We start from the raw sequence: 24,268 nt of genomic DNA, 5'->3' as shown, positions 1-24,268 counted from the left end.
TCAGCCCTGGGATTTCTTTGGTGGAAGGAATGATGCTAAAGCTGAAACTCCAGTACTTTGGCCACCTCATACGAAGAGTTGACTTCTTGGAAAAGACTCTGATGCTGGGAGGGATTGGGGACAGGAGGAAAACGGGACGACAGAGGATGAGATGGCTAGATGGCACCACTGACTCGATGGACGTGGGTCTGAGTGAGCTCCGGGAGTTGGTGGACAGGGAGGCCTGGCGTGCTGCAATTCATGGGGTCGCAAAGAGTCAGACATGACTGAGCGACTGGACTGAACTGATTGATAATGTTTGGGTTTAATTTGCCATCTTGGAATTTGTTTACCCCATTTGTTCTTTGTCCTTTTGTTTCTCTTTTCCTGCCTTCTTTTGGGTTGTAGTCTTCCATATTCCATTTTTCTGAGACAAAAATGGCCCAGCTGTTAACTATTGGGGTAGTTCAGGAGTTAACTTTGCTCTTGAACTCCACCTTGTCTTTTCAGATCTCTCTTCATCCTCCTTTTCATTTGGTGAAGGCTCAGTGCTTCTCGGGGGCTCTCAGCTCTGTTCTGCTTCCAGCCTTCAGTGGATAGCTGCTTTGCACTCAGCAAGGCCTAGGTGATTCAGAAGGCTCTGAGGCCCTTCTGTCTTCTGCCTGTCGGGTGTGATGGTTGTACACTAGCTGTAAGCTCTGTAGGAGAGAACTGGCAGGTGGGTATGGAATTGCTCTTTGATAGCAGCTATTAAAAGCCTGTAAAAGTTCAGCTGGTTTATTCATACTCCCCATTTTGGCAGGATTATTCTTCCTGTTAAAAATGGAAGCAGGTCATCTCTTTTTGCAGGGAAGGGACCCCAAATGTGGAATTAAGTGAAATTTTATTTGTTTAGATCTCTTTATACCTCAGATCTGATGGGTTTTTAAAGAAAATCTATGATTTTGTGGATTATCCAGCTTCTTATTGATTTAGGCTCTGGTTCCTGTCTCTGTTTTTATGGTTATATGGTAACAGAAACACTTTTCAGGCATTGACAGTTTACTTTTTAGTGGCTTATCAAATAACAGTATCCAAACGTGAATTCCCAAGGAATCTATGAAAGGCCAATGAATAAATGAATGACATTTACTTTTGCTTCTGAGTCACTGGTATTGACCACATGTTAACATCCATAATCTGACTTATGAATAGAAATTGTACATTTACAAAATGGTGGGCTAGAGCTAGGCTAGTTTATTGATAGATTGCCAGAAAAAAGTATAGTGATTGTACAGTCATGAGCATTTATACAACCTCATGAGTTAAAAAGAGATGCTCATATATCATATATGACTTAAGGATCTAATCATTAATAGAATTTTGCTTATATTTGTCAAAAATCTTTTCTACATTTTTCCATAATGTTGTGAAAAACTCTGTTTTCATGACTTGATTATATTCCTTTTACTTTGTATCTTATTTATTTATTCCTATTTTACTTTGTATCTTTTAAGATTCTGCAGAAGAATTTCACCTGGAATGACTGGTACATTGAGGAGAATCAGACATAAAATTAAATGTCCAACAAATGTCTTTTTTACTTGATTCCTTTTATGGTAATTTATAATGCAGGTTATGAGAAGCACAGTTCTGAGAAGCTGACAGTAAAGAGTTAATCTGACTTACTAAGAATTTCTTAAATTTAACTGGCCCCAGAACCTGTTTTTTAAGTAATCTGTTAGTCAAAATACATTTTGGAGAATGCTGCCTCTGAATAGCAAAAGAGAAATTTTAAACTTAATTTTCATTGAGTTGATTAGATGATTATTTGTCCATCTAGCATTATCATGCTTATGTAATATCTATTTTTTGTTTGTTTTCTGACGATCTGTTTAATATTGACAGTGTAGTGTAACACCTTGGTCATCCTCTTCAGGATCTTATAGGCTGAAATCTTCATCACACCATATAAGCAAATTAAATGTAAACATTATTTTTTTGCAAATATCTAGTTGAAAAACAAAATCTATATATCAAAATCTGTCCATAAAGAAAGATGAATATTTGCATTGTATTGAATGGAAAGCTAGAAATAAGAAACTCAAGGAAATACAAACCAAAAGATAATAGTGAGCAATTATATTTTATTTGTGAAGAACAGGTTAAAAATAGCTTTTAAAGAATTTAAACTTTAGTAGTGTGAAAATTCTCTTAATTGGTTTATATATTTATGTACCCTTCAAATATGTACACTCAAAAAAAAAATCTTTAGTTAACAAGGCCAAGTGGAGGTAATTACCTATTGAACAAGAGAAATTCTCCATCTGTCCCTCTTATCAGCTGACACTGGAGTGAGAAGGGAGTTTGGAGGCACTTGTGCTCTAGAGGGTCATTCGCTCTAATAGAATTTAATTGACGTTTCACCTCGGCCGCCAGCTCCTTGCCAGGGTGGACTAGCTGGTTGCCTGCGTGTCTCAATCTTTTCCCTGTATGTTGCCTAAATGTGTTATGTAGATGCCTCATTTTCCTATGATACTACAAAGGTAATTTTTCTCTGTTACTTATAGTCAAACTACAACTTCAAGCAGAAGAGAGAGGGGTTGTGTCTATCAAAGGAGTGTGTGCAAACCGTTACCTTGCTATGAAAGAAGATGGAAGATTACTAGCTTCCGTAAGTAATGCTTTCTGTATTTATATTTTTTTCTTTAACTTTTATTGCTGTAAATTTACTAGTATTGGTATTTATTAAATTTTTACTAAGGTTTTGTAAATATTATACCACTTAATCTTCACATTCATATAAATAGAGAGTATTATACTCTTATTTCACAGATGTAAAAACTATAGTCCTGAGGGAGAAATAAAGCAACCAAGAAAAGACAGCTCGTGTGAGGCAGAGTCTGGAGGGCACGCCAGGTGGTCTTAACTGTCTTGACTCCCGAGTAGGCACTCTAATTCACTGCATTTTGCTGCAAAGCTATTATTTAGTTATAAAAATATATTGTGCAGTTGTCTGAAGAGCATTGGGATGGACATATAAAATTTTGAGTATGAGTTTTAAAACTTCTTTAAAATTTGACATACAAAACACTATATAGAATACTCTCTGCCAATTCCATGGACTGCAGCCTACCAGGATCCTCCGTCCATGCAATTTTCCAGGCAAGAGTACTGGAGTGGGGTGCCATTGCCTTCTCCAGGGGATCTTCCCGACTCGGGGATTGAACCCAGGTCTCCCACAATGCAGGCAGACACTTTACTCTTTGTGCCACCAGGAATGCCTGTGGGCTCCTCACTTAGGTACAAATGCTGGCTCTGTCACTTATTAGCTGTTTGTTCCTGGGCAAACTATTCTGAGTTCGTTCCCTTAGCTATAACACAGAGACAACAATGATCCTATCTCAGTTTTTGTGCAGACTAGTTTATATCAAGTGCCAAAATCGGGGTCTCTTATACATAGTAGTGCTCCAGATTTTCACCTCCTCCTCCTGTTCTCACTTATAAACAAGCTCATTTATGAGCAGAGACTTTTGAACTTTTTATCACTGCCACTCCAGGGTCCTCACTCCTGGCTAGTATCTTCTCCATTAATGCAGGTTCTCTGTCAACTTCTACCATTATTATTACAACTGGGATTGCATGTCTGTTGACCAGACTGCGTGGGGAATGATGCAGGGAAACAGAGCAGTATAAGAGACACAGACCCTACTTGTGTCATTGCGGGAGTAGGAAAGACATGTACTTAAAAGTGTGTGTATACACAAACCTCAGCCATGATACCAGTAGCAGTTAGAAGCTCTCTATAACTTTCCTCACAGAAGGGATCTAACAATACTTATTAGGTGTTTTGAGCTTATACAGATAGTTTTTGATTTTTTTTTTTCTGAGTGAAGATCTTTGGATTTCTTTTTAATTAACTTAATGGTGTGTAGTTGACAATGTCACATTAGTTTCTGCTGTACAGCAAAGTGAGTCAGTTATACATAATATATTCTTTTTAAGATTCTGTTCCCATATAGGTCTTTAGGATTTGAGTAGAGCTCCCTGTGCTATAAAGTAAGTAAGTAAAGTTGCTCAGTCGTCTCCGACTCTTTGCGACCCCATGGACTGTAGCCTACCGTGCTCCTCCATCCATGGGATTCTCCAGGCAAGAGTACTGGAATGGGTTGCCATTTCCTTCTCCAGAGGATCTACCCAACCCAGGGATCGAACCCGGGTCTCCTGCACTGTAGGCAGACGCTTTACCATCTGAGCCACCAGGGAAGCTTTTACTAGTTATCTGTTTTATATATGTGTACATGTCATTCTCAATCTCCTAATTTATCCCTCCCTCCTGGGTAATTATCAGTTTTTTACACCTGTGACTCTATTTCTACTTCTAAAATAAATTCACTTGTACCATTTCTTAAGATTCCACATATAAGCAATGATATTTGTCTTTGATTTACTTCTCTCGGTATGACAATCTCTAGGTCCATTCATGTTGCTACAAATGGCATTATTTCATTTTTTTTTATGACTGAGTACTATTTCATTGTATATACATACCACATCTTCTTTATCCATTCCTCTGTTGATAGACATTTAGGTTGCTTCCATGTCCTGGCTATGTAAATAGTGCTGCAAAACACTGGAGTGGCGTGTATCTTTTTGAAATATGGTTTTCTCCAGATATATGCCTAGGAGTAAGATTGCTGGGTTATATGGTAACTATTTTTGGTTTTCTGAGAAGCCTCCATACTATTCTCCATAATGACTGTACCAATTTACATTCCCACTAACAGTGTAGGAGGGTTCCCCTTTCTCCACACCCTCTTCTAGCATTTATTGTTTGTGGATTTTTAAATTAATGACCATTCTGACTGATGTGAGGTGATACCTTATTGCTCTAGCAATTAGTGATGTTGAGTATCTTTTCATGTGCCTCTTGGTCATTTGTACATGATCTTTGGATTTCTGAAGGGACTGAAACATACTTACAGAGAAAAAGAATATTCACTGAGTGATCATGTGATTAAGATATATTTATCATGATATTATGTTTGTGATTTTTGCAGGATAAAAGTCTAGGTGTAAAGGTGCTTTCTCTCTCCCTTTTTGTAAAGGAATAAAAATTTAGAATGGTCTTCAAGAATAGTCAGTGTCTTTGAGTGTAAGGCAGTGGCACCCCACTCCAGTACTCTTGCCTGGAAAATCCCATGGATGGAGGAGCCTGGAAGGCTGCGGTCCATGGGGTTGCTGAGGGTCGGACACGACTGAGCGGCTTCATTTTCACTTTCACTTGAGTGTACTAGATACTGTGCTAGGCATTAGGATGATAAAACTGAATGCCAAATGGCCTGTGCCTTTAATGAGTGGCAGTCCTGGGGAGGCAGAATTGTAAATAAGTATTTGTAGTAACGTGTAGGAGAAGGCAATGGCACCCCACTCCAGTACTCTTGCTTGGAAAAATCCCATGGACGGAGGAGCCTGGTAGGCTGCAGCCCATGGGGTCGCTGAGAGTCGGACACGACTGAGCGACTTCACTTTCACTTTTCACTTTCATGCATTGGAGAAGGAAATGGCAGCCCACTCCAGTGTTCTTGCCTGGAGAATCCCAGGGACGGGGAGCCTGGTGGGCTGCCGTCTATGGGGTCGCACAGAGTCGGACACGACTGAAGTGACTTAGCATAGCATAGCATAGTAACGTGTAAGGGGATTGATATGTTCCTTTTCTATCTTGCATGGATGCATAGTAATATAGGAAAGGAAGTGATTAAATGTGTCTAGATTGGGGAAGATGACCTATAAGAGGATTGAATGGAGATTGGGTTATGGGTAATTTTAGGACACAGCACATGCAGAGACATGGATGCAGGAAGCTTACTAGGAGTCTCTCCAGAAGTACCGTTTACTACTGTGGGAGTGTAAGGTGCAAAGGCAGTACGAGGTAGAAGGGAAGAGATGTGGCTGGAGAGGCAGGTAAACTGCCTCCTGAAATATCTAATGTGTCGTGTTGCAGTCAGCAGTGGGAAGCTGTGAAGTGTTTTTAAGAAGACACACATCATATTTGAATTTGAGAAAGTTCTCTTGCAGCAATGTAGAGGATGGACTGGAGGGGGCCAGGACTGGTGGAGACAGAGCAGTTAGAAGGCTATGGGAATAGTCCAAGCAAGTGATAAGAATCTGGCAATAACAGGATGGAGCAATGAAGTTGATCAGGTTTAGGACTGGAATAAAGGAAAAAGTCAAAGATGACATCTGGGTTTCCAGTTTGGATGAAGAGGTAGATGAGAAAGGGGTTAGAAGAAAAGAGCAAGTTCTAGGAAAAGGTAATACAGGTTCAAATTTAGTCTTATCTAGTTTGAGCTGTCTAAGAGAAATTCAGGTGAAGATGTGTAACTACACAGTTAGAATTATGGGTTTGGACTTTAGAAGTCTGTGTTGACCTCGGTGTCATCAGTATATAGTGGATAAATAAGGGGAATAGATGGACTTTCCTAGGCGGAAAAAAAAAAAAAAACATATATATATAGCAATGAAGACTACTTGCATGTCTTCCACTGTTCTTGCTACAAGCCTGTTGTCAACTCAAGGGATGATGTAATACTTGGGAATGTACTGAAGTAGCATGTTAAATATTTCCAGGACAGTGAATCTAAGGTTAACTCCAGTATTTTCACCTCAGGACGTGACAGACACACACAGCGCGAATCACTTTGTCTTCTGTAATAGTGTTGATTTGGCTACCACCAGACAGTAACGGTGGTGGAGATAAGAAAGGAGATGACAACGTTAGCTTCTGTCTTAACTACGGACAACACTAGTCAAAATGGTTTCAAAGCTCCAGACTTTGCTATGTCTGTCTCAGTCTGGCTCAGTGAGTGACTTCAGATTCTTACCCTGTGGTTTTCCATTATTGAGATTAGAAGATCCAGTAACCTGGTAATCATGGTGTTCCTGTAAGATCATCACTGGAGGGGTTATTTATCTTGAGAACATAGGCTGGAACTTAGGTTCATCTGTAATGATAAAAGGCTCTATAATTATCTAAAGTGATGATAACAAGCTATTCTACTTTATTTATGAAAACTTTTTTTTTTTAATTGAAATTTAGTTGATTTATAATGTTTTAGTTTCTGGTATACAGCAAAGTGATTCAGTTTTACACACACATGCACCTGGCAGTTTAGTCTTTGGGGTTGCAAGAATTGGACACTTCTTAGCGACTAAACCACCACCACATACATACACACATTTTTTTCACATTCATTTCCCTTATAGATTATATAAGACACTGAATATAGCTCTCTGTGCTATAAAGTAGACTTTGTTGCTTTTTTTTATATACAGTAGCTTATATCTGGCAATCCCAAACTCTTTATTCTTTTTCCCCTTTGGTAAGCATTAGTTTGTTTTCTATGTCTATGGGTCTGTTTCTGTTTTGTAAATAAGTTGATTTGTATATTTTTCAGATTCCACATATAAGTGATATGTAGTATTTCTCTTTTTCTGTCTGATGGACTTCACTCAGTAAGATAATCTCTAGGTCCATCCATGTTGCTTCTATGGCATTATTCTATGTTATGGCTGAGTACTATTCCATTGTGTTTATATACCACATCTTCCTTATCCACTCATCTGCTGATGGATATTTAGGTTGAGAAGCTACTCTACAGTGCATCTCTGAAACTACTGGGGTTATAAAAGAGGAGAAAATTTATGACACTAGACCTAAAAACTGAGCTTTCTTCTCATTCTTACAGAATACTCTACAAGTTAGAATTCAGAGAATTTTGACTCCTTCTCTTGGTAAATAAGCATTAAGTGTCCCAAACTTGCTTCTGTACCATCAGAAGCATAAACTACTCTAAAATGAAGTGTTTTCTAGTGTCTCCCTTAGTTAATAAGCAGGACCTTTCACAATATTTATGGTCACAGCATTTTTAGTCTTAAATATATTTCTGTCCCCTTGGACAGAAATTAATTCTTCCTGATACAACAGACTTCCTTTAGATTGGTATAGCAAGAGTTAAATCAGCAATGCTCAGATATTTACCACAAACTCTGTAGGGACAAAGCCACAGTTGTTACACATAAATGGAAAATTCAGGATTTATCGATTTTCTTTGAGGAATGGCACCAGCCAAGATCCATTTGTTCCAGCTCCCATCCTAGAAGCTATTCCTGCCAAGTTCATGAGTTAATCTCTAGTCTTACGATACAGTTTGTATGGCTTTCTGCCTTGCATTTCAACAGCCATCCTCTTTCAGATTAGTCTGGGTGGGCTGAGTCAATTTTCAGATGAAAAAGTAAGTGTCGCTACTCCCAAACCAAGGAGGTGGTTCAGTAAGTGGCATAATTCTTGGAGCCAGATCCATAGGCATTGAGCTGTCAACAGCAGCTTTTAGATACGAAATTAAAAGTCTTGACCCTTGGCTATTAATATCATCTTACCAACATTTACTGGGTTGAAATGAATCACTGATGGTGAGACATCCCATAGCTAGGGATGTCACTGGGGACCCACTCAGGTGACTTCCCAGAGACTACTGGACATGTAAGAAAAAAAGCAAAACGACTTTGCATGTAAGTCCAAGGTTGTGACCAGTAGCCATCATGTGGGGATGCAGATGTTCCTTATTATGTAGAGACACTGGGTTTATGAACTTGAACTTGCCAAAGGCATAATTCTTTCCACTCTTCTTTTACGGGGCCCTATTTCACATCCATCCCTGGGTTCTTCTGCATTTCCCCCTGTGTGTGATTCCCACACAGATTTATAAAACTCGTTTCCCTCGCCTCAGAAAGAGCATTCTGGACAATAAAACATTTTAGTTTCTAGGAGTCACATTAGGTTGACTACCACCAGTTGAGAGTATAAAAACAAGACTTAAGTTGTGTACCTTTTTTATTTTTTTCCCCAACATCTTCACATGTTAAGGGTCTTCTTCCTCCTCTTCGAAGCTAGAAAATATAAATGTACAAGCAGTAACTAAATTTATCTGCCAAAGCATAAATTAAGGCTGACGTTGAGTATTCTTTAATACACAACAGACTCCTTATTCCACTCCATAGCAAGATAAATTCTGTTGCTATGAGCAACAGAAGCCCATAACAAATATTAGAATTTGATTTCTTCAGTGTTCAAAAATTGCATATAATAAGGTTAACTGCGATCTTAAGTTTAAATCACCAAACCTCAGTGTTAGCACTGGTATGAAAAAATTTGCCTGATCTTTATCTGCTAGAAAGTTGCATGTTGTTTTCTATATTATGTGATATATTGTGATAACCTAAACAAAATAACTTAGTATTAGAATGTATTTGACCTGTGTTGATCCATATGAAATATGCAAAAATTATATTATCTGAGGATACACATTTAATTATTGGAAAATACTTTTTCACTTATCAAATAGGGGGCCTTATAATGAAATGAAATTTACACACATAGTAAAGGAAAAGATTTTTGAGGGTTCACTTAGATTGGCAAAATATACTGATTAAATTTGTCAGAAAAATGCAGTAATTAAAGAGCAATATATATCATTTTAATTTTCTTTAAAATCATTTTTAAAAGATAAAAAGCTTCCCTGGTGGCTCAGATGGTAAAGAATCCACCTGCAGTGTGGGAGACCTGGGTTTGATCCCCAAGTCAGAAGATGCCCTGGAGAAGGAAATGGCACCCCACTCTAGTATTCTTGCCTGGAGAATCCCATGGACAGAGGAGCCTGGCAGGCTGCAGTCCATGGGGTCTTGAAAAGTAGGACATGACTGAGCAACTGACACTTAACACTAGATTAGATGCAAACACTACTACATATTAAGAACTACTGCTTTTTTTTAGAAACCAATCATATAAAATTTTACATAGGCTACATACATACTACAATATTAAGATTAAATTTACTTTTAACTTTCCACACTCTGTGTGTCTTATTTTGTTTTGAAATAGTCAACACTGATACTGACATAATGTCTGTCTTTAATTCTCAGAAGTGGGGTAAGCAAAAGCATTTTTGGATTCATGTTGAGCAGACTCGTAAGTTAAAACTGCAACATCAAAGTACTGTAAAAGAATGAATAATCCAAAAAACAGCATGGTGGAACGGCCCTAAGGGTCAATTTAACAGAAGTGCATGAGAATTCTGAGGCCAATATGTAAGTAAGGACAGGAGATTGGAGTGAGGGGGAAGGAGAGGAGAATTTACTCTAGTTCTTTTTTTTTCTTTCTTAAAGTGTGCCAGGGCTTTAAGATTGTTTGAAGGCTTAAAAATTGTTAAAAACTAGGAGGGATCAGAAGACAATCTCTACCCATACGGCATTTATAGTCTGGTGAAATGAAGTGGATATGTATATATAAATAAATGATCTGTATCTGGATGTTTTAGAGCACAAAAATAAATGAGATGCTTTTATCCATCATGGTGTAACAAGAGTCACTAAATTTAGTTACTTGAAAGATGCTCTTATTATGGTCACACTGTAGCGCTAGGGTCAGGTTTTAAAAATATTGATTTTAGAATAGTTTTAGTTTTTCAGTCAAGTTGTGAATATACAATACAGAAAGCATCTATATACTCCATTCCCAGCTTCTCCTATTAACATATTACATTGCATGGTACCTCTGTCACAACTAATGAATCAATATATTGATCATTATTAGCTAAAGTTCACACTTTATTCATATTAGTTTTACCTCATGTTCTTTTTCTGTTCCAGGATTAAGTTCAGGATACCACATTTAGTCATCCTGTCTCTTCAGTCTCCTCTACACCCTGACAGTTACTTAGACTTTCCTTTTTTTTGATTTGACAGTTTGAGGAGTACTGGTCAAATAAGGTCTTTCAGTTTGGGTTTGACTGATTAGACGTGGGTTATAAGTGTTTGGGAGGTAGATCACAGAGGTAAAGTGCTATATTTTCATTGTATCACTTATCACTAATAGTATTAACCTTGATCACCTGGCTGAGGTAGTGTTTGTCTCCACTGTAAAGTCACTCCTGTTCACCCCTTTCTGTACTGTATTCTTTGGAAGAAAGTCACTATACACAATCTACATTTAAGAGATTGGAGGGTGGGGATGGGTGGGGTTTATGCTCCATCCTTGAGGAAGTAGCTACATAAATTATTTGGAATTCTTTTGTATGAGAAATTTGTCTATTCTCCATTTATTTATTTAATCATTTATATCAGTATATGTGCATGGGTATTTAATTTTATGCTTTGGGTTATAATCCAAAACTTTGCTGTGTATTTGAAATTGTTTCAGCTTTGACCACTGGGAGCTTTTTCAGTTGGCTCTCATGCTCTTTCACATACCCTAAACAACGTGGGCTTTTTTGAGTATTTCCTTATCTTATGGCCTCTAAGAGTGCTCTAGGCTCATCTTGTATATTCCCTACTCCAGCCTAGAATGAGCTATTTCTCTAAGGAGCTTGGTTCCTTCTAATACCATTAGAAAATGGTATTAGAAACCAAGACCTGGGTGTTTGCTTCTAGGCAGCCTTACCTGACAGGGCAAGGCATCTATGAACAGTTCCGTATTTAACTATGTGTATAGTTTTATATTAAAAAATGAGTACATGCTGATGTATCCAACCCTAATCCACCAGTATCACATGAACCACTTTAGCCTTCCATGCTGGCTTGTCTATAGCCACCTACTCCAAGAGCGAGAAACCTGGTTCCTCCCATCTCCTGCAATTAGTTTTTCATTATGTGTAAATATCTCACACTGGTTCACTGTCTTTTAATTTACTTTGAAATTTAAAAATGTCTAGATGAAATACAAATCAAACTATTAAAAACTGTTGATTATGCTTTTTCAAACTCTCTTCAGTTCTTTGCTATTTAGATTCCTACAAGGGGTCAAACTTCCAGCCTGCACATCTTTAAAACCATTAGCATCACATCAGTATCAACAAATGCTTATTAAGTCCCTTATCTTATTAAGATCCTAAGCTATGCTGGTTCACGTACATAGCATTCAGGAAAGTCTTGAGGTGTGGTCTACCACTGACACAAGATACATTTGTATTACTCTCATACATGTACATCTACATTCATTTTTTAGATTCCATACCTTTTAGAATTGAGAATAATGGTTTACTGAAATTATTGTAACACACTTCCTAGCTTTCAAATAAATTAGTACTTTTCAAGTTCCAATTCTGTGGTTATTAGCATTAGTAAAAGGGAAAGAAGGTTAAGTGATGTCTGTTACATAGTAAGTGCTCAGTAAACATTTTTCTCCACTAGAATACCTACTATTCATCTCAAACTCAACATGTCCAAAACTGAATTCCAAATCTGTCCCTATAAAACCCATCCCCACTCATAGCTTTCCCCATCTCAGCAAGCCCATCACTGGGCACTAATGCCAGTGCCATCCTTGACTTCTCTGTATCTCTTACCCTGAACATCTGATCTGTCAGGTTAACTCTTGACAACTCTACTGCAGAACACATCCAGGAGGAGACAGCTTCTGATCCTCTCTGGTGCCACCCCTGTGGTCCGAGCCTCCCTCTCTGTCTAGGTTCCTGAGCAAGCCGCCAACAGGTGTCTCCACATCTGCCTTTGGTCCAGAGTAATCCTGGAAAAATAGATCAGATCATGCTCAAAAGTCTATAGTGGCTTTTCATTTTCTCAGGATAGAAGCCAAAATATTTGTAATAGCCTACGACTCTTGTATCTCATTACTTCTCTGCCTCATTTCCTATTCCTTTTCTCCTCCAAACCTTCTGCTTTATTTAACCCTCTTGCACTTCATACTCTAGGCATGATTCTGTTGAAGGGATTTTACACTGGCTTTTCCCTCTGCTTAATGCTCTTCTCTGGTATCTGGAGGGTTAACCCCACTTCCTTCAAATTTTTGCTCAAATACCAGAGCTTACTGTTACTTTGCTATTTAATACTGCAACCTAGTGTGTACCCCTCACCATTTCCGTTATCCTATTCAGCTTTATCATATAATTTACTCAATTATGCTGTTTATTGTATATCTCCACCAGTGAGAACTGGAGCAGCAAAAAGGGAGGGAACCTTGTTCAGATTTGTCCCCTTATTTGTTCCCAGTGCCTAGAAGAAAATATATGTTAAATGATTAAATGCATTATTTGAACTATGTGCTTTTTGTGTCCCCAAACTATTCTTAAATTTTAAAAAATGGAAAATTAAATTTGATGAAAAGGTATCTGATAGATACATGGGCAAAGGGTATCTACAATCTGAAGTTACTAAGAGCCTTGAATTTTGGATTCCTCATTTGTCAATGAGTATAATATTGTGTTGGCCAAAAAGTTCATTTTGATTTTTCTGTAATATGGTATGAAAACCTGAACAAACTTTTCGGCTGACACAGTAAATAAAATGCTATGCATGAGAGCGGCCAATAACCATGAATTTAGGGATTTCCTAGCTCCTGCGCCTATGTAAAATAAGGCCTTGAAGAACAAATTGTATAAGCCCTTAGAAGCTACTTATCTACTGCCTCTGTGATGTCGCTTTTCTTTTTCTCTTAAGTTTGAAATGGTGAGCAGTTAAACATTGAGTATAAGAAAAAAGCTCTGTAAATATGTTTATAAAGTTAAAAAAAAATTACATTGCATCAATTTTTAACAGGAATACTGACATCACAGCTAGTGAAGAGAATTTGTAAACTCAGAATGGAAGGACTGAAAATCACTTAAAATGGGATATTAAATGCCTGGTTTTAGCGAGACTGAATTTTGGCCCTGCTACCCATTACAAAGATGGGAGTTTGTTTTCAAGTGCAGAGCAGCAGTTTAGGAAACTTACATGTCTGAACGTTTGGCACAGATGCACAGTTTCCTTCTTTCTCCTCTGTGTAAAAGAACAAGAAACCTCTGTTTTAAAAAACTGTGGGTTCCATGATGTATTATCCACTTAATCCCTGGTATCATTCCTTTTCTCTAAAATATTAGCAGTTGGCTGAGAAGGCATATATTATTGGTATGGTACATAAACCATTGGCGAAACATTATAGGTGACACACCCTTGAGGCTAACCGAACACCAAAAAATGAGCTTATCAACATCCTGAGGATAACTGATGTGGGTTAGGTCTACTTCTGGGGAATTAGCCCAAATCTCAATGGTGACCTTTCATGTTATCTTTATGATTACATGACTTTTCCTTTAACTCTACTGTTCTGCTTCTGATCTCAAACCTGGAATAGGGAAGAGGAAGATGTTTGTTGCTGGCACTCAAAAATGACAAGATAACCTGTATTACTTTAACACATGAAGCACGATAATTTCATGAAACGTAGAGTGAAAATATTGGCTATACAATATTCACGTTAGTATATGTATTCCACTGTTATCACATTTGAATCTCTTTGAAAACCCCAAGATAGTCCTATGTATCATACAGCTGTTCCTTGTGCAATATCTGCTTCTCTGTAAGGCTACCTGTGATTTATTTGCATCAGAAAGTCTGAAGTTGTTTTCTTAGTTGCAAAAGATGACCAAACTAGATAAATTTGCACTTCAATTTATAAAAGTTAACTGTAGTCAGAACAAGCCAAGTAAAATTCTTATCCCTAGAAGCTGACTAAAGGAGCTAATATTCACTTTTAGGGCTTTTTCAGTACTTTACTTTTAGAACACTGATTATCATGCCAGTTCTTTTCATTGCTGTACTTACATGTTTTTCTCACACTTTATGCCACTCTGTTTATCTTAGAACCAAAGAATCTGGGAAAAGATTCAAGTCTTTTGAATGTGGATTTCCCTAAACCTCAAGTTTCCTAGATTTGAGTATGTAGAAATCAGCTGGAATCTGGTATGCTCATAATACAAAACCATAGGTTTATGTCATGTATCTGTGTACACATGTTGTATTTATATGTGGACATATGTGTGAATTTATATGGTTTTCTATATAAAATTATCATCCTACCCTACTTAACTAATTATAACATAAAATATAATTTTTCTTCTCTTCTCTTAAATTGAGTAAGTCACTTGTTGACTTTTCCCCCCAGAGGTCAGTAAATATCATCAGTGCTGCCCTATGAAGTTGATTTTTGAACATTTACCTGAAATAATGCAACAGCCTATTGGACTCTATAACTTGGAATATTATTTCCAGGTCTCACTATTTGTAAATCTAGCTATTTTCCACCTCCTCTAATAAACTGTTGAAGTAAAATGGCAGAGTAGTTGCCCTTCCCACAAGAGACTGTCTAGATTATTTATTCCTCATTATCTATTAGTGTTTTGAGAATGCTGTGCTTAGTTGCTCAGTTGTGTCCGACTCTTTGAGACCCCATGTTCTGCAGCCCACCAGGCTCCTCTGTCCATGGGAATTCTCCAGGCAAGAATACTGGAGTGGGTTGCCATGCCCTCCTCCAGGGGATCTTCCCAACCCAGGGATCGAACCTAGGTCTCCTGCATTGCAGGCAGATCTTTACTGACTGAGCCACCAGGGAAGCCCTTGAAAATGCTAACCGTGTTACAATGTTCCAGTACAATTTTTTGGCATTATATACATTGGCAGTTTTCTGCACAATAAATTATTCTCTTTATGCCTCAGAATCAGTGTTAGTCACTAGGAAAAAACATAATTTAAGGAATAAATTGTTTCTTTGAGTAAAGTATTACTAAAACCCTTCTTCTTTATGGGAAGGTTACCCATGGGTTTCAGTACTAGAGATGCTGCTGCTGCTGCTGCTAAGTCGCTTCAGTCGTGTCCGACTCTGTGCGACCCCATAGATGGCAGCCCACCAGGCTCCCCCGTCCCTGGGATTCTCCAGGCAAGAACACTGGAGTGGGGTGCCATTTCCTTCTCCAATGCATGAAAGTGAAAAGTGAAAGTGAAGTCGCTCAGTTGTGTGCGACTCTGTGTGACCCCATAGATGGCAGCCCACCAGGCTCCTCCATCCATGGGATTTTCCAGGCAAGAGTACTGGAGTGGGGTGCCATTGCCTTCTCTGGTACTAGAGATGGATGGACCATAAATACCTAAGCGAAAGCCATTGCTTGTTTGTTTCCCTAACTTTTTCGTGCTTCCTGTTACTGGATTTATCCTTTGTGGAGACCACTGAAAATCTGTTCATGGGATGTTTTAGTTCTGTGCCAGTGTCGTTTTTAGACCACCTGGGTGCTTTTGCTGCCCAATATCTGACCTGTCCGTTGTGAGGCTGCAGGATGGTCCTTGGACTGCTCCTCCAAAGAGATGTGCTTCAAGTTGTACTGCTGACATGCTGTGTTCTGTCCCACATCTTTCTGCAGAATAAGAAACCTGTGTCAGATTTTGGCCTGTTGAGTCTTGCTAGTTTGACTGTCCTGCTGAACCCAAAGCACTGTGTACTATTTCTTTAAATATTTAATATGAAAGTATCACAACAACTACTAATTTTTCCTTTATTTTGCAGAAATGTGTTACAGACGAGTGTTTCTTTTTTGAACGATTGGAGTCTAATAACTACAATACTTACCGGTCAAGGAAATACTCCAGTTGGTATGTGGCACTGAAACGAACTGGGCAGTATAAACTTGGACCCAAAACAGGACCTGGGCAGAAAGCTATACTTTTTCTTCCAATGTCTGCTAAGAGCTGATCTTAATGGCAGCATCTGATCTCATTTTACATGAAGAGGTATATTTCAGAAATGTGTTAATGAAAAAAGAAAAATGTGTACAGTGAGCTGCTCAGTTTGGGTAACTGTTCAGATAACCGTTTATCTAAGAGTAAAATATTTAACCATTGCCTTAGTTTTTTTTTAAAGAAAAAACACAATAACAGCAAAAATTCCTGGAAAATGTATACATTTCCACTTTTTATACAGCATTTCCTTTTATCCAGTGAAACTTACTTAAAGCTACAATCTTTCATACAGTTGCTTCATTTGAAGAGGCTTTTAAAATGTGTACAAACAAGTTTTCTTCATGGAAATTATAGACATTAGAAAATTAAAGTCATATTTAGTTATTCACCCAAATGTCCACTACTTCCTATAATATGGCACACATTAATCTACATGTACAACTTACTTAAACATGTACAACTTACTTAAACATTTTAAAAACATGTAAATATGAATTTAATCCATTCCTGTCATAGTTTTGTAATTGTCTGGCAGTTTCTTGTGATAGAGTTTATAGAACAAGCCTGTGTAAACTGCTGGCAGTTCTTCCATGGTCAGATCAATTTTGTCAAACCCTTCTTTGTACCCATACAGCAGCAGCCTTGCAATTCTGCTTGTTATGGGAGTCGTATTTTTAGTCTTGACTAGATCGCTGAGATTCATCCACTCACACTTTAAGCATTCACGCTGGCAAAAATTTATGGTGAATGAATATGGCTTTAAGCGGCAGACAATATACATATCTGACTTCCCAAAAGCTCCTGGATGGGTGTGCTGTTGCCGAATACTCAGGAGGGATCTGAATTCGGATTTTATACCAGTCTCTTCAAAAACTTCTCGAACTGCTGTATCTCCTACATAAAAGAAAATGTACAAATCAATAATGATTATACTTTTAGAAATTTAATCAAAGACTTTCAGATAAGGAAGCATTATTATGTAAAGATTCAAAAGGTAAAAATTTACCCTAAGAAAAGAAAGCTTTCCCTGTAAACTCTGTCCTCTGGACATCCTGAAAAAACAAAGTATTTTCTTACCACTGTATAGCTAAGAAGCTTTTGAAATAATATTTCTTTGGCTTCTACTTGCAAGCTTACCCATCTATATATATGTATTTTGGGAGTCACATATTTTTAAATTCTTCCTGCTTTATTTCCCAAAAGGTGAAAACATAGGTTGCAAAGCTGTAGTTAATATTCCTGTATATTTTTTCATTATTATCTTGTTCCTGATTATCCATTAAAACTGCCTAAACTGATAAACATTTGAAGTAAGAAAAAGTGATCCATTCTTCTTTACAAAAGTCTGTAGAGCTGCAGAATATATAGAACTAGGAAATGATTCAAATCATCCCTGGTCTCTCCTGGGACTGTCAGGCCTCTGAAGTCATAGGTCGGATTTCGTTATAACCATTTTGTTATGCTCTTCTAGTTATTCTGTCAGTGGAATCCCACCATGGTAATTTCTGGCATTTTCTTTGTTTCTTGCTGTTTCAAAGAACTTGGATTCATTCTTCCAACACCAAAATGCTACAGTCATCAGAAGTTTAAAAAAAAACTTGCAATTTACAGAATTTTATAATATTACCAGGCTTTTCACATTTTATAAAGTTGATTTTTAAATAATATGCAAATTTCTAGGACAGGATTTTTATTGCCATTAACTTATTTTTGTGGCTGCTCTTTCTAAATATCCAGATGAACCTCCTACCTGGGATTTCTGTAATTTTCTGATGCTGTCATTGTCTCCCAAAGTGTTTATGAAAAGCCCTAAAAAAGCTGCCTTCCTTGTCTATTTTCTGGGAAGTTTCACAATTGCCACAAGTATAGATTTTTGTTTAAATATCTTTTAATGCCTTCATTTTCTTGTTTGTCAGGTTGTAAACTGTATTTGGCTTCTCAGTAGTCCTGCTAGTGAGGAATAGGCAAGGAAGAGCAAGTAAACAAGAAATGTTGCAGTGTTTTTTCTAATAACAGCTCTGGAAATAAGCACAGGAAGAGTAGTGTGTAAAATATGACATCTGTCTACCATATTTGAATTCTGTGTGAACGAACTTTTTAATTGAGATTTGCTAAAGATCAAATCAACATGGTTAGAAATTATATTTTTAAACTGAAAATATAGAAAAATATATGTTAAGAAAAGGAAAACTTGGCTTAAGAAAAATAATTTTTGTTGTATTAAAAAACTTGTATTAAGTTTGTTACAGATTGTGGCACTAGTCTTAAATTTTACATGTCATTTGCTGATCTGACTTAAAAATTGTTTAAATGTTTAAAAAGTTCTTTAAACATTTTAAAATGACCATGGGGGTCTTGTTTAGCTCTTAATAACACTAGTCAAGAGTTTAACATTTAGTTCCTGTGTCTAGCCTGCTTGTATGTTATAGAAGCACAGGATGGGGCTGGTGAGTGAATCTGCCGGGCTTAGCCATCACCACAGCAGCTGATTCAAAATCAGCACTGCCTGGATAGTTTGATCCATTTAACTTGAATCATGATGTCATTAACTAGACTAAAAATTAAATGGGCAAATAAGTGCTTTTAGATCTAGAGGAACCAACCCCTTCTATATTAAAATTGAAATCTCTTCTCCAAGGATTTTATGATGAATTAAAAATTTTAATTTAGGTAAAGTGCGTTATTTGCTGGTATTATTTTAAATGTACTGTAAGTAAACTGAATAACGGTTTTATAGATTTGAAGAATATAGGAAAACCAAGAGGGTTTTGTTTTTATTTTTGCTGGTTGAAAGATGTTTAAAAACATCATAGTGTTTTATTTAGTTAAAGGACAGTACTGAAATGGAGTTTATATTTGTTACTTCTATTTTGTAATATTTAATAACAGGATTAGGTTGAAATAAAATAATAGGAAAAACTGTGCAGAATGTGGATTTTCCTGGTGTCTCCCCCTCACTCTGGTACACTGATGAGCTCTGAACAGACCCCACTGCTTTACAGACCTTTGGCTATACAGGGAGTTCTCTTCCTGTTAGTGCTAATGAGATTTTTTTCCCCCCAGAAAGGCAGCTTCTGTTTTTAACCTATCTATAGATAGCCTTTCGGAGAAGGCAATGGCACCCCACTCCAGAACTCTTGCCTGGAAAATCCCATGGATGGAGGAGCCTGGTGGGCTGCAGTCCATGGGGTCGCTAAGAGTTGGACACGACTGAGCGACTTCACTTTCACTTTTCACTTTCATGCATTGGAGAAGGAAATGGCAACCCACTCCGGTGTTCTTGCCTGGAGAATCCCGGGGACGAGGGAGCCTGGTGAGCTGCTGTCTATGGGGTCGCAGAGTCGGACACGACTGAAGTGACTTAGCAGCAGCATAGATACCTTTTTGTACTCTGCTTCATTTACCTAATACTTATCAAAGAATGAAGGATTCCAAACAAATGAGCTTCTTATTTTAACTAGTATTTACTGCTTAACAGCCAGTATGAACGTTACATTTATGATGGCGGCAGTCCTATTACATACTTTCCTAAAAACAGAGTTTAAAGAAAATAAATAATTCCTGGTTGATTTGGCTTCATCATTAAGAGTAATCTATTACTATACTGTTACAAAACAGAAATGTACTCTACATAGACATGGTCTTTCAGATCTCTATGTCTCTTATCATTTCTAGCTGCTTTCAGAGTTTTATCACTTCTGAGGCAATGCTTCAGTTTTTCCTACTCCTAGGCAATATGGTAAATGCCAGTTGCTGCTTTTTTCTTAATTCCATGTGGCTGGAGGCATTAAAAACAATCTCTGACTAGGTGGGTTGTTGTTATAACCACAAGTATTTTTAAAAAGTAGTGAATTTCTAGTTATATGGACTTGAAATGTTCTGGAGTACACTCAAACCTAAAGTGTACTTACTTACATGGTGTGGAAATGTGTTTATTTACATTTAAATATATCTGAAATTCAGAATATCAATGAAAACTCAAATGAAAAAAGTTATTCATTTGAAAGAAAAAAAAAAAAAGTTATTCATTTGAGAAGGCAAGGTTCAGAAGAGGAAGTTATACAAACTTCCTATAGACTGCTATTTGCCCAGTATGGATTAGATAAGGATGTAAAACAGACACTTAACCAGTTCACATGATCTCATATCACATGATAGTGTGAGATAACCAGGAATTCTAGAGTAAATGGCTTTTTCTTTCAGCACTGGCACTACTACAAAATCCTTTTATTTCAACAGAAGACCTAGGGAAGACTAAGCTAAAGGTCAGTGAGCACCTAAAAACCAAAATCTGCTATGATATATTTGTAGTGAAATTTATTTATAGGATGTTAGGAGTTGGCTCTATACTACAAATAGGACATTTTCATCTGTGGAACATTAAAAAAAAATCATTTCAAGTATATATATATATACATTTAAAAATAATTTAGGGCACTGCCTTCATATAAATGATGGCTAAAGAGAATAGGGTACATATACACAGTGAGGAAAAAGTCATAGAAAAATAGTTAAGTATGAAATGAGTTATCTATTGATTTATTATGATAAGGACTGTGCCTGACACAATGGTTTAAGGAAGAGACAGGAAAACTCAATTTCTACTCTCGATTTCCTGTAAAATCAGTGACATAAAGAATTCTTAGATTATTTCAAACTTCCCTTAGATACTGAGCTCAGTAAATTGTTCTAGGAAATTATCTCTCATTTCAGACTTTCTCACATGAGACATGTTACCATCTTTTGGCTTTCTGACTATCGAAAAAATATAGATAAAATTTCCATAAACAGAAGAATTATACCACCACTGTTCAATAATTGCCTTTAAAATATTTCACATTTCATTTAAAAGTTCTCTTCAACCTTGTGATAAAATGGTCAAGAATTTTTCTAATAGTAAAGTTCCAACAATTTTGTTATGCCGAGTTGCTCAGTTGTGTCTGACTCTTGTGACTCCATGGACTGTAGCCCACCAGGCTCCTCTGTCCATGCGGATTCTCCAGGCAAGAATACTGGAGTGGGTTGCCATGCCCTCCTCCAGGGGATATTTCCAACCAAGGGATCAAACCCAGGTCTCCCTCATTGTAGGCAGATTCTTAATTGTCTGACCTACCAGGGAAACCCTCCAACAATTTTAGTCAAATTCAAAATATCCCTTAATGCTAACCTTAACTGTATATCCAAAGTTTCTCATTTCCAAATTATCTAGAAGCAGTCCTAAGCCAAAAAACAGGTGTTATGCTCTGAATGGTATTATTTATACTAATGGAATAAATTGTAGTGTTAAGTTTTGCTATTAATTTTATATCAGCACTGAATAACTTCTTTGAAATTTTCTGACTTAGTCTAAACCAATTAAAAAGTGTAAAATCTCATTCTCAGCTCTAGAGCAAGAAAGTAAACACATAAATTTATTCAGCATTTTCAAGTCAATTATAAATATATAAGATACCCACCAATATCTTCTCCAGGCTCTGACAGGCCTCCTGGGAACTTCCACATGTTTTTCAGCTGTAGTATTAAATCAGAAAGCAAAGTTAACACAGCTCTTATTTACTAACATACACATACATAGAGATGCCACAGAAGCTACCCATAATTGATCAAGGTGGTTGAGAATTTATTTTTTCGTAACTGCCACCAATTTTTTTCAGCTTCCTTCCTCACTCCTTTCTTCTCTCGGGAAACTGCTGACTTGTGAAATCTTTCCTATCTTTTTATTTAGGAAATAGAAGTGGTTTTTTTATGTTAATGTGATAAATTCTGTATGAGTGAAACAGTGGGGGGAACATCTACTGAATTTGTATAGTTAAAAATTTTTGCTGCTAGTTTATTAAAGAATACATGAATCTTACTGATGCTGCTATAAATTAGTAGAAAATATATAAATGTAATCACTAAAGTATGCTATTTTTAATTTTCAATTTACTTTCTATATTGTGTGTCTAATCAGATATATTAATCTTAAGAGTTTTCTTGTTCTCTGTGTTAATGATTTTATGTAAAAATATAATTGTCTTTCCTGGGAAGTGTGAATAAAATTGATTTAAGTTTCTGGCTTTTTGTATACACCATTTCCTGTTCTTGGTGGGGAGGGGCAGGTGGGAAGATCTGATCTAGGACTGGAGATAAATATGAAAACTTGATTTAAAATCATTCTGCAGTAGTATGAAACAATATTCTTATGGCTGACATGATTATTTTTTCTTGTTAGAATTCTGTTAATATCAATCCATCACCATGATAAAAACTGAAGAATTAGAAATTACAACATACTCATAAAGGTGCTGCAGCTTGAAGCCAGTACACCTCATACTCTTCATTCATAAAACAAGTTTATGGACCTTACTGGTGTGCTTTGTGGACCCACTCATTTCCTGGACAAGAGCTCCTTAAAGAATGTGTCATTTCCCAACTATGCTAGGTTGGAGACTAGTGGCATGGTTCCCAGGGTTTCCACAGACTGTTGATTATGTGGGTACAGAGTTCTGGCTTTCCACCCTTCCGTGTCTGCCTCAGACTTGAGATTAATTTATAAAGCACATTATGTTTTTTTTAATGTAGCGATATCTCCAAGTATATCTCAACATTAATGCACTGTCATTGGGGTTCCATTTTGAAATTGTTCCAGAAGCTACATTTCTATAGAAACTATGCAGACTTTTTTTTTTTTTTGTCTGCTAGGATATTAAACTTCACCACTATAAATTCTACTTCTAAAAAAGAAATGTTATGAGACAAACAAATGCTTCCCCAGAACAGAAACAAATTTTGAAAAAATATTCACCTGGACCTGATTGTAAGTAATTGGAAATAGTTGAGCTTACAGTTAGTTCTAAGTGGTAGGCTGAGAGGCGTAAGTTTCGTGATTTGAAAAACCTGGTTAATGCTCTAGATAAAATCAATCATTGAGGGGATAAGTCTGCCTTCAACCTCTTTTTTTTTTTTTTTTTTACATTAAAAAATACTCCCACTATCTGGGTTTAGCTATGTAAGTAATAATAATAAATACTAGATAACATATTGAATGTTCACTATGTTCCAGACACTATGCTATGTTTTAAGAAGAACTGTACACATTTACAGTAACCCCATGAGAAACTATTCTTGTTCCCATTTTTTTCCTTTAAATTGAAGTATAGCTGATTTATAATACTGTGTTATAGCAAAGTATATAATGTATAGCAAAGTAATTGAGTTATATACATATTTTTTCATATTCTTTTCCATTATAGATTATTACAAGATATTGAATATTGTTCCCTGTACTATACAGTAAATCCTCATTGCTTATTGTTCCCACTTTAGAACTGATGAAACTGAGGACAAAAGATTTAATAATTTACCTGGAGTGACACAGCCAGTGCATAGTAAACTCATGGTTAAAATCCAGGTGATCTGATTCTAATCATCTCTTAAGAAATTTTAAAAGTTGATTTGGTATTTTCATACTAATCTTTTACCACTATTCACTGCTTTCATATACTTTTTGATCTCTTCTTCAGTTCTGATTGGAACATTCTATATAAAACCAATTAGAATCTGTTGCTTAGTCTGACATTCCTCCAGGAGTTGAGAATTTGAACTAACACCTAGTTTGGTGTCAGATGTCTGTCTACCTCTTGCCTATGAGTTCCCTATCTAGAATCTTCTGATTGGCATGAGATTTATCATTTTGTTAGTGATTTACTAAGATTTCCAGTATATTGGTCCACAGAGGAAAAATTACTGAGGAAGGAGTAAGGTTGGG

General features: G+C 36.8%; 2 protein-coding genes across 3 annotated transcripts in view; one reads left to right on the top strand and one right to left on the bottom strand.

Annotated features, from left to right (window-relative positions):
* FGF2 (fibroblast growth factor 2 (basic)) overlaps positions 1 to 16,554 on the top strand; it is a gene marked incomplete at its 5' end in the record, with an annotated part of 53,341 nt that extends 36,787 nt beyond the window's left edge. Inside the window, 2 exons of the mRNA XM_010860288.1 lie at positions 2,529 to 2,632; positions 16,346 to 16,554. Coding sequence (XP_010858590.1) covers positions 2,529 to 2,632; positions 16,346 to 16,531 — 290 coding nt within the window. The remainder of the gene's footprint in view (positions 1 to 2,528; positions 2,633 to 16,345) is intronic.
* A 168-nt stretch (positions 16,555 to 16,722) lies between these two features.
* The window catches only part of NUDT6 (nudix (nucleoside diphosphate linked moiety X)-type motif 6), a 59,608-nt gene continuing 52,062 nt past the window's right edge, over positions 16,723 to 24,268 (bottom strand). The window contains exons 4-5 of one of the 2 annotated variants that reach the window (XM_010860270.1): positions 21,975 to 22,029; positions 16,723 to 17,412 (exon numbers count right to left, since the gene is read on the bottom strand). In XM_010860270.1, coding sequence (XP_010858572.1) covers positions 17,015 to 17,412; positions 21,975 to 22,029 — 453 coding nt within the window. In that variant the 3' untranslated portion in view covers positions 16,723 to 17,014. The remainder of the gene's footprint in view (positions 17,413 to 21,974; positions 22,030 to 24,268) is intronic. The other variant, XM_010860269.1, reaches the window with a different exon arrangement.

Source organism: Bison bison, unplaced genomic scaffold (assembly GCF_000754665.1).
Source record: "Bison bison bison isolate TAMUID 2011002044 unplaced genomic scaffold, Bison_UMD1.0 scf7180017864465, whole genome shotgun sequence".
Taxonomy (NCBI): Eukaryota; Metazoa; Chordata; class Mammalia; order Artiodactyla; family Bovidae; genus Bison; species Bison bison.
Note: the sequence above shows the minus strand (reverse complement) of the source record. Positions and strands in the feature narration are given on the sequence as shown.